The sequence below is a fragment of the Homalodisca vitripennis genome, chromosome X, assembly GCF_021130785.1.
Source record: "Homalodisca vitripennis isolate AUS2020 chromosome X, UT_GWSS_2.1, whole genome shotgun sequence".
NCBI classification, from domain to species: domain Eukaryota; kingdom Metazoa; phylum Arthropoda; class Insecta; order Hemiptera; family Cicadellidae; genus Homalodisca; species Homalodisca vitripennis.
The window spans coordinates 159,978,928-159,990,942 of NC_060215.1; the positions used below are offsets into that span (position 1 = coordinate 159,978,928).

Here is a 12,015-nt window from a genome sequence, read left to right on the forward strand (position 1 = left end):
ATTAAATTCTCCATACTTGATTATTAGCGCTGGTGAAATGTCCTTGTCAAATGGTAAACTAAATCTACAAAATAAATTGAGCGTAACAATCTTTTCATGAATTCTCAGTTCACTAAGGAGCCTTATCAGCCAGAAAGCACAGCCCCTGGCTCGACGTTGTCTGTAACGACGGGAATATATTGATTACGCTCATCCGTTGTCAGGGTCCTGGCTGAGAGGTCTGAGGTAACAGATCATTAATAAGGACATCCTAGATTCGTTTGTAGAGCAATTGGAGTAACATTTTTCTGCAGAGCATATAAATACTTAATAACTTTTTATTTGATTGTAAATATAAATATTTACAGGACCTTAAACAAAGTTTTTGATTTTGCTGAAATGGGTACATTTCTACTTTTATGACCAACATAATTCTACATCCTGAATTAATACTGGAACAAACAAGAGCTAGTAAGACCACCATTATAGGTGTAAAATATAATGCATACGATTCGTTCTTCACCTACTGATTGTAACAATAAAAGTTATCTGTCAATTTTAATTTGGAGTTGTGCAGGGAAGTATAATTGTGTTCAAAATTATTCCAATATTGCTAATAAAAATATTTCAGGTCGTTACAAAATGTAAGTTGTATCTATCTACTGCTATGGTACAGTCTACGTGCTCGTGGTACCAGGCGTTTTGTATCGTGGAAATCGTAATCATAGTCATGCTTGAACATGGTTTTGTAACATTAAATATCAATAATACCAAAAGCCTTGCTATTTACCAAAGTCATAAAGTTAATCCTGAGATAATGCCTGAACTGGTGTTGCCTAACCCTGCGGCACTGTTGAGCACGGGAAACAATATAATTATTTAGGAGTATAGACTGTAAGCTTAGTTGGTCTCCAAACGTCCGATACATCAATAAACGACTCAGTTGTATCTATGGACTTGCTGTTGTTGTGTGATGTGGTGGAGTGGAGTGGCGCCTCTATAGCTGGTTTGGAGCTGGCGATGACTCGACGGTCAATTATCAAAGTTAGGGAAATGTTGATTTTAGCTCAAGTTCACCTACTCATTAGTACAGCGTCTGGAATTTACTCTGAGACTTGAGCTAAACTCAATATTCACATTAAATTAACTCTTCTCGTCATAGCTACGTTATGTGTATTTAAGTTGTGTAAAGCAAAAGTTTCAAAATATAAACCGTATTTATAATTTGATGAGTTAATTGAAATAGAGAAATATGGAGTAATCAGCTTTCAAACTTCCAGTTATTTTGATGATTTTGTGCATAGTTAAATACTACGTGTACAAACTCATGTAAATGTGCAAATATTATAGCTGAAGTTTGTAGTTTCCATCGCTGTGTTCGTGGAAGAGTGGTTCACAAACCATAACATGTTTAAGGCAAGAGCACTGAGGAGGACCAAACTAGGCAGTCGGGTGGCAACAACACCACCGAGGGAGTTGTATACTCGAAATTGCTTCTCACTCCACTATATACTCCGCCAGTTTTTACAATGTAATATTATGTTGATATTAAAATATTCCACGCCCATGTTCGTGATGGAGCGAGTGCACAAACCATATCTTGATCAATGTAGAGAGCTGAGGGTGTAAATTGTTTCTCACTCCACTACATACTCCGCCAGTTTTTACAATGTAATATTGTGTTGATATTAAAATATTCCACGCCCATGTTCGTGATGGAGCGAGTGCACAAACCATATCTTGATCAAAGTAGAGAGCACATGGTGTAAATTGCAGGCAATTAAAAACTGCGACACGGCCGCGGGACTTGTCAGTTTGAAATTGTTTTTCACATTATATCTTACTGCCAGCCTTAATACCTCAATTATCTCATTCAAGGATACGTGATACGCAATATTATCAAATTTCAAGTATAATTTTTCATATTTCTACTAACCGTGTCGTTGACTGATATTCAATTGTTTATTTTTCATTTTGTAATAACAAATAAACTTATATCAATATATGTTACAAATTGTTGGTGTAAAATATTAATAAACCACACACAAATATAAAAACCTTTGTTTTGTTTTACAACACAGTGCACGGAAGATAATGTAAGAATCAGGTAAAGTTGGAACTAGAAAATAAATACAATATAATATTAGGCACCACACTTCACAATATCTTACAGCAGATTAAAACGTAAGTATGAACTATAGGTATAATCAGATAATAACAGATGATTCTATTAAGTAATATTTTTAGGTTTTTTTTTTTTTTTTTTTTTTTTTTTGAAACGAGGACAATAACCGCTACGATTGCTTTTACGGGTTTCTTGTTACCGACGTACAGGTTTATAATGATTTACTCTTTTCCTTTTTACCTCATATCGATATAGAATTTAATTTATTGGTTCACTGACTACGCACTAACTAATCATTGGCTCCTTATATGGTAATGATGAGGGGGAGCTTAGAATGATGAAATCAATATTCATCTAGTAATTAACACGATAATTCACTAACAATTGCAGACAATTACAGGCAGCAAATCGGTCGTGGGAGTTGTCATCTAGAAATTGTTTCTCATATAATACCTTTTTATCTACCTTGATTTAATAGTTATCTCAGTCATGAACACGTTATTCATAGTATTATCAAATTTCAAGTAGACGTCGTATTTCAGGTGACTGTGCTTTTGAGTGATCTTCACGGGTTCGTTTTAATGTCTTAATAACATGTTAAATTATGTCTTTTGTCAAAATATGTTACAAAAGTTACTTCATCATATTAATAAGCAATATACAATTACTTCAAAATGTGGATAATTTTTTTCTTTCTTAAGTACTGACAGTTATAAGGTAAAACATCAATGTTTTATTTTACACTCTGGTACAAATACAAATTGCGTAAAAATCAGGTATTGTTGCAACCAGAAGATAAACACAATATAAGTTTTGGCAACACACTTCACATAATAAAAAAAATTAAAAACCTAAGATTTATAGGAATATATATATATATATATATATATATATATATATATATATATATATATATATATATATAATATTCAATTAAGTATATATCACTGATGAAGAAGCCAGTAATTTAATAATGTTAATTTTTAACAGTTAACAGGAACAAGCGGTAATAAATTAGAAACAATAATTGTCTATTTAAATTAAATTAAATTATTAACCATTATTTTAATCTCTAATATCAGTCATCAACAATAAAGAACTATAAAATGAAAGTTAATAACATTTTTTAAAAGATTTTGTCAAATTTCAATAGGCTTTCCTCTTACGACTGTTATGGTCCATGTTCAAATCTCTCTCGTCTTCCGGGATGGTGCCAGACCTTAAAACGTGGTGGAGGAGCAAATTTTTGAGATTCCCTGGATATTAGAAATGCAAATTCAAGCACACCTCGAAATTCACCAACAATTAAGTTTTATTTACTTTTTTTGTTACATGTTACTTAATTGGTTACTTTACCAATTACCCGATTTACAATGGAAAATAACAGAACAACCTTATTCAATGCCGAGGTTGTCCGTCACGAAATGGAATAAATGAAGAATTAGAAGCTGAAAACTTCACTTAAAATAATATACATAAAATTGAACCACTTTAGAATTTCTCAATATACGACAATTTACCACAAGACTTATTGACAGTTAGAAAGAAAACATTGCCCCAATGTTTTATTTTCTACCTGACCGTAAGTATTATTCAGGGCAGTGATTACCCTAAAGAAGCAACGTCCACTGGTTAGATTAGAATTAATATATATCTTACGCTCACTTCACTGCAAAACGTTTATCTATTGGCATGAACTGTTCATTCGTAGTGGAACCTTCCACTAAATGATGAAACTCTTGGAAATAAAAGTTTATATATTATATACAGGAGTATACACTTATCCAAGAGTTGTGAAAAATATTTCGTGCTAGATCAATATAATGTATTTCGAAATTAAATATCTTTTCAAATCTCAATTTTGATTCATAATAAGATATTTCAAAATATATACACGTATACTGTATTATTTGAAAATGTCTTAATATCTCTTTAAGGAAGGAATCGCGTAGGATCTGTTATTTGTGCTCTATTAAAAGTACACTCTGTCGACCACGACCTAATTTAAAAGTAATTACATTTTGTGGAATTCGTGAAAATGTAAAAACCTAGCAGTATTTATATCTGTCAGAATAGATGTGTAGCAAAACTGGCACATAAACTGCAGTCTAATATGGCTGTGTGTTCTCGCGACTATAGATGTAATGGATGGGATAACCTGGCAGTATTTATATCTGTCAGAATGGATGTGTAGCAAAACTGGCACATAAGCTGCAGTCTAATATGGCTTTATGTTCTCGCGTCTATAGAGGGTTAATGTTTCTATAGAGACATTTTATGAATTTTGATATTGATTTAAAAAATTCTAAAGAGAAATGATAGGCTTATGTTCAATTTGGAATATAACCAGCCTAAAAACCTTGTAATAGTTGTAAATATTTAATAGATTCATACAATAGACACATAAAAACGAAAGTTTGGTATTATAATACTTAAAAGAGCAAGTAAAGGAAATTATAATTTATTAGAGAAAATGTATCTTAAGCATTAATACTTTACCAACAAAAATATAGGGTTGAAATCTTAAAACAGTTAGTAAAAGAAGCAAGAAATTATAGTTTGTGTAAAAATCATAGTTTTTTTATACACCAATATGAAAGTTTACAGCTACCAAGTTTAACGTCAAAAACAAAAGTGGCCCAGACACAAATTGAGAAGGAGCACGCGACAAAAAAGGACAGTGCCTAATAATTTTTAAACATTTCAATCAGTGCCAGCTTTGATGCTGTAATTATTATTAGTTACAATAACAACTTCTCTATTTTCTGGGGTTTCAGCACAATGCCTGTAGAGACAGATGTTTTCATGACTTTTAAAAATTTCTCAATTGCGCTGTAATGAATGTGCTTCAACTCAACGTCTATTTTCATTACAAGTGGTTTAATGTTGATATCATCTCAGACAAGTAAGAAATTATCGTTTATGTTTATTCTATTAGACATAATGTACATTTCCTTCAGCCCACAAGATTTTTCAGAGTTATCTTCGTCAAAAACGATAATAATATATTTTATCGTTTTACTCTAACTCTTTCTTATTTGTTACAACCAGAACTTTGTGGCAGAAGACCCTTTTATTCGACATAAGGTTTTACAATTAAGTTAATGTTACTAAACAAAATTTAGTATTCAAATTCAACAGAAATCTATTATTTTTAATTTCTAATAAAATTTTTCCGTTCAGGTATTGATTACCTCCAAATTAATATTATCTTACTTCTGTAAATTCTCTTCAGAGAGTGACTATTTCAATATTTTCTTGACACCATTTATATTAAAATAAAAAATTCACCTGCATACTTCTAAGGGGCAGTTGGATGCCTATTTTGTATCTTGGGTTACTACATGATTTATATTTTGATTGTAAAAAAGAGACGCATTAGTTCCAGCATTTTTTAAACTGTCATGCATTTACAGAATTTTATATAGTATACGGGTCCTTACATTTATCCTTATACCGGATGATTTACACTAAAAAAAGGAAGTCTTTTTTTAACAAACTATATAGTTTGAGCTGTGTGCCTGTAAAGTACAGGTGAATGGTTTGTGCATTTTTGGCCGTTATTGACTCTCAGGTATACTTGTATGTCTGAATGTTTTGACCGACTATTCTGGTGCTAAGTTTTAGTTTCGCAATATATTTATGTCTACCAGCTTAAGTTTGTACCAGCGTGTTTTAAGTTTCCCACTCCTGAAGAACAAGATAATTTCCAATCCTCCTAACGTGTTGTATTTTTATACCATATCACGGGAAATGACCAAATCCATTTATCCTCTCAGATTCATGTTACAGTTGGTGCAGACTAATTCATAAAAACCTTTTTTTAAGGCTAAATCTTTTTTCTCACTGTCTACTTACAGTTTTGACCTGTGTTATTTCATACATATAACATAATTCAGTGAGATGGCAGTCGAGTCACCTATTATAAAGTGACAAGTTTTAACAGTATCCTCCCAACTCTGAGACGTGATGTTAAATTATCTTCATTTAACGTTACATTTTCCATCAGAATTTGAACGGAACATGACGTGATGGTCCGTGTACCCACCTCTTTACTCAATGATTTGACAGCATGTACTTTATTTCTATATTAGAATATCTAAAGCCTTTATATAATACTCACCAATTTAATGTGTTCCTACCGGGTTTACCAGAATGATTAAAGACAGCAAATTCCTAATTACCCAATCCCTACTAAAATCTCTATCTCAATACATAAAAAATAAGGTCAGATATCAAATTTCATTCAAATATGTAAATTAATTTTTATTTTTGTGGCTCACAAAATTTTGAAAGCTTGCTACTGTAACACGTTTGAATGTTTTGAAATAACTGGTATTTATACTACGTCGACTGCAGCTTTTTTTTAATGAAAAAAAAATACCAATCAATCAGAACAAATCTGATTTTGGAATATCTTAGTAGTATGCAAAAGACCAGACTCTGATAGTAAAGGTTTGAAAATAAAACTAATATGGTTAAATTACATATAATAAAATGTATTTTCTAATTGCTTACATATATACAATGAAACCAATAAAGGTTTTTAGACAAACATCGCAAGATCAAGTGACCGCAGATATGACGATGAGGACAAGAAGTAACAAGTTATGGATAGCAACTTTTTCCTGGTAAGCGGAATCACTCAACACACTACTCGCCAACATCCGGCCGCCTCGGGTCTTTCCGGTAACTGTGTTTATTTCCGGAGTCTCGCAAACCTCCTGAAAAACATACACGTAAATTTTAGTCTCCACATTCTATATTATTCAAACTATGTTGTTTCCAGCTTACTTAAATATAGAATTCTAAATCTAAATTTTTAAACTGTTTCTCAGCACATAGTCGAATATTGGGGATATGCTAACTTCAAAACAGTCTTAACTTTAGAAACTGCTGTATTACTCTTGTGTAGTTAGAATAACATTCACGCAGTCTTTGGTATTGAGGAGAAATAACGTATTAAAAGTATTTTAGTAGATTTACAAATAAAACCAATAAAAACTATGTTAAAAAGAAGACGTTTTAAATTCACAGTATGCTATACCACATAAACGTTTTTATAATCTCTCAATCATATTTTAAATTTGATTATGAATATTATTGTTAGTAAAAATGTTAAAATTCGATGTTGAATAAATATACTGTGGTTTGGAGTTAGCTAAATCCTAAGCCTTCTACGCAAAAATTCAGTAAGCCACTAATGTACCAAATGGCAATAATCTGGATATAGTAGGATTAACGGGTGTGAATCCGTATACTTAATATATTAACTAGTTTTGATGTATCAACGATAAAGTTGTGTAGTCCTAATATTGCCTCATTTTATTTTTTTAATTTACATATTAGTTTTAATAATTATAATTTATCACAACTAAAATAATCTGTAACAAACTTATCAACACAGATAGTGGCAGTATCCATTTACAATTACTCTTATACTTAATCCTGCAAATTATTTCCAATTTTACAATATATTTACAAATTAGTATATACAGCAATATTTCAGATTATCAAAGTAAAACTTTGAAAATGTATATAAAATTTTAAAGACAAAACATTTAACATAGAATGTATATTTTTTTGCAAAACTTTGTTTATTGAAGTACATAAAAATCCTACTAATTAAAATGTGACTGTGGCCATGTTACTGCAACAAACTTAGCACGCTTAGGAAACACTTTTTGTTTAAAATGTAAATAAAACATTTTTAAATTTGGTGCTTAATATCATGCTTATGGAAAAACAGAAATTTAAATGTTTAGTAACATACCATTTTAAATTTTTTCACGATTTGAAGAATATTAAATATTCTAGAACCTAAAAAGCAGTTAACTTTTGTAAAAAATTTCAAATTTGGCTTTAGAACTTCTAAACGTTGTTTGTCAATCAATTTTTCTTAACACTTGACTTACCCCACTTCCCACTTTTGATGTTGAATGTTCATACTTTATATATACAAATATGTATTTTGGAGGGAGAATTCATAATTTTACAAATAAAAGCCATGCTGGTTTTAATGTACTTTTTAGATTTATTAATAAATTAGAATATAAACTGGTATACAATTCCGGTCAAAAGTCCAACCCGAAGAGATACTACAATAATGTAATCTACTGTATACCAATGAAAGATGTAACATTCTTAAAACATCTTCTGAGCACCCGTTAAAGTAAATTGTAAATTGTAGGCTATTGATGAACTTTTTCTTTAAAATTAATTGTGTTTCTTCTAATTTACATCCTTATCTACAATTACTCCCAATTATTATAAACTACCAGCCTGCGACAAATTGCACTCCTTTTCAAAAGTGCATTCATTTATATATATATTATCACTATAAAATTGTTGTTTACTTCTTAAATTAAAATGTATTTACTTTTCCAGACTTTTGGAAACCACTATTAAATAGCTTTCAAGTCTTTTATGGCCTGCTCTATTTCAGTCCAGCTAGGTTTTATGTAAAAAAAAGCTGTAACGATAGTGAAAATTGTTAATTTTCAATTTACTTTTTTAATACAAAGATCATAATTATAAATTTTAAAAAGAGAATTGCTCCTAAAACTTACTTTTGGGGTAGTATACTTTTGATGTAACAGATTTCATTAAAAATTTTGAAATGTTGTAACTCACAAACCAGGAATAGGCAATTCCTCTGACCACGCTCATATATAAATGTTTTAAATAATTGTGTTAACACTGTTTGCGGATACGTATAAGTGATTATTCAGCATTTACCTGTCCGTTTCAATCATTCGATTCTACTAAAAAAGCCCAATCATGTTTAAATTAAAAATATTATATATACACTATTAGTTTTTTTTATGCACGTAGGTCACACATGTGGATCATGTTAAGCTGATAAGTAGAAACGCAATGATAGCTAAACGAATTGTAAACAGATCTGTAACATTCTAACACAAGCAGATTCTCACAAAATAACAAAAAACAGCCCCCAACATAAATTTTCTAAACTATTATAACAGCTCCTAAAACAAAATAAAATAATGTAGTTTTGTATAATTTTTGCTACTGTTCTAGGACTAAATAAACTGCTAAATAAACTGTGCTATTAAAGAATAAACTCGAAAAGAAAATTGTTTAATCACTTCCCCATTTGCTTGAACAAACGTTTTCATAACCCACACACGTACATATGTTATACCTCTGTATTTTACCTTTGGTTACCTAAACTCGACAATTGAAACTTTATAAGGTTTATAAGGTGAAACTTTATATTCGCTGAAAAAGTAAAAAGCATGATTAAAAAAACTATTATGAGCTATGATATTAAATGTATAATTTTATCAAACTTAATAATTTTACAACTAAAGTTATGGTATATGAATAACGCTAAGATTAGTAAGGATCTTTTAATAAAAATACCTACATGATTGATAAAGGATAATTGCATCATGTCCCTACAAACTTACTAAGAAATTAGATATAACACATTGCGATCATTCTTATCTAAAATTGTGTAAATATATTTATATTATTTAAATTGTCACATTTTTTCAACTTTGAACACAAAAAACCAACGAAACTACAGGTTTTAAACTCATAGAGAATAAAATAATAACGTTAAATGAAAATAGAAATCAAAGATACTGTATTTCTTTAAATCTGTAAAGGAATGCCTCAGCTCCGGGAAACTGGTTCTTGTTCAAGGCCATACTTTCTATAAGATAGTATGTTTTATAAAAAATGCCAATCCACTCTCCTGCGAAGTGCGAGATACACAATTTCATCCGTTATCTCGTTCATAAGGGAAAAACTCCGGAAAAACTGTACATAGATTTTTGAATGGTTCTATAATTTGTACCCTGTTTTATTTTTTTTCACGATATATACATATAAAAATATTTACATATAAATATATATATATATATATATATATATATATATATATTATATATATATATATATATTTGTAGACATTAATAATACGGTGATGGCTCCCCTTTGGAGGAGGCAGTAAATAAAAAAATATTTTCAAAGGGCTATAAATATAAATAAGGTAATTTGTTAAAAATGAATTAAAATACCTGATAAAAACTACAGAAAACTTAAGAATGATGCCAACTCTGATTCAAATGAACATTATAGTAAAATACTTTTCAACAATCATTATTCTAAACGTTATTGATGAAAAATACAGAATTTAAAAATTGTTAAAAAATATATTTTAATAGTATTATGCCCATGCCGGATCACTTTTTGAGTCGACAGTGAATCAGTTTAATATCCTTGTCCAATGCACAATACATAATATAAGCAGAAAATTTAATCTGCAAGTGCCAAAAATGGGACAATAAAATGTCTATTAAGTTCATACATTTACACAATTCCCTACAATCACTCTCAAATATCAATATAAATTATATAGAAAAAATTACTCAATTTTAACAAATTATGCCTGAGACAAATAGGGAATAAATTCTAGTACATAAAGATCATTTTAAACACTGTTAAAATAATAATACAAACTCAATCAAGATATTTTAATGCTATATGTTGGAAAACTGATCTAGAAATAGCGGAGTGACCACATCGTACTTAGTACTAAGCTAAGCAACTAGTAGTTTAGTATTTGAATAGGTGTTTTTAGAAGATCTTTTACAAAATAATTTAAAACGTATGGGTTAAATTGTGTTTTGAAAAGTTTTTTAAAGCGTAGAAAAGTTAAATGTAAAAGTTTGGTAAAACTTACTTTAAAAATCATTTACATTTCTTATAAATCATCTTGAAGTCATTAAACCAAAAGTTACACTCTTCAAATATTAACAACGTTATATTAATTATAGTAGCGTAAAAGAATAAAAAATCTGCTACAGTTACGAAGAAAATTGTAATAATAAAATTACAAAAATCTGTCAATAATCTCTCAAAACCAATGAAAATTGGTATAAATTTGAGGAACATTATCACCTCTACAATGTTACCTTACAGTTGTTTTTCCGCTTTGAATATTTCACCCCCTTTTCTCAAATTTTACAACAATATGCCGTAATTCATACACCTTATATCGCAAAAATGTGAATTTTATAAATGCTTATTTAAAAATGTTTTCTGTAATTAATAGAGCGCGAAAACATAAACTTTCCCTATTGTGAAAAAGAAATATCAAGATAAAATCATGAAAGGCATAAAAATAAAACACATTTGGATAACAAAGATATTTTTCAAAATGAGATGATAATTTACTAAAATGAGCTAAATAACACTTAATTAACGACCACAAAAACATTTTTGATAGACAAAATACGTGAATTAAATAAAAAATAAAAACCTAATTCTATTCAAATTTGTTACAATAGTTGTTTTTGTACTCAAAGGCGGAAGTAATATTAAATTCATGTCATGTTTCAAGATTGCGGACAATTGAAATATTTAAAGCGTAATAAAATAAACATTATAAGTTCATCAATATTTTTATGGATTAATAAAAGTTGCTACAATTAATTACAGAAATGTTCAAATCCAGAACTTAAAAATGTATCAGGAAATAATATAGACTTTTAACTTTGGTGATGCACGGTTATTCACGCCGTAAACGTGTAAGCAATGACAGCATTGCCGTGTATTGCAACAGTTTAAAGCTTATATCTATATTATGTCAAGACCAATTTTTATGTGGATAGTACAAAGTTTGTAATGAAATTTAGCAGCTTAAATTTTCCCTTAAAAGCTTGTATAGTCTTATTGTGTTTACGTTATCAAGCTTTAAAACTTCCACCGTCCATCAGGTTGAAATGTTACGGCTATATGACGACCTAGCATTAAATTGTTTCTTTATTTGAGACTGCTACACGAATAAATGTTCCAACTTTGAGGACCATTACAAGCAAAACGTCTGTACTGGTTAGTGGTATGAAAATGAAATCCAAAAACATAAACATACAGCGTAA

The 12,015-nt window shown here is 29.7% G+C and overlaps 1 protein-coding gene across 1 annotated transcript in view; it reads right to left on the reverse strand.

Moving 5' to 3' along the window:
* Nucleotides 1–6,582: 6,582 nt before the first annotated feature.
* LOC124370062 (alkaline phosphatase-like) overlaps nt 6,583–12,015 on the reverse strand; it is a 54,617-nt gene continuing 49,184 nt past the window's right edge. The window contains exon 10 of the mRNA XM_046828381.1: nt 6,583–6,828. Within this exon, the coding sequence (XP_046684337.1) occupies nt 6,670–6,828 (159 nt within the window). The 3' untranslated portion in view covers nt 6,583–6,669. The remainder of the gene's footprint in view (nt 6,829–12,015) is intronic.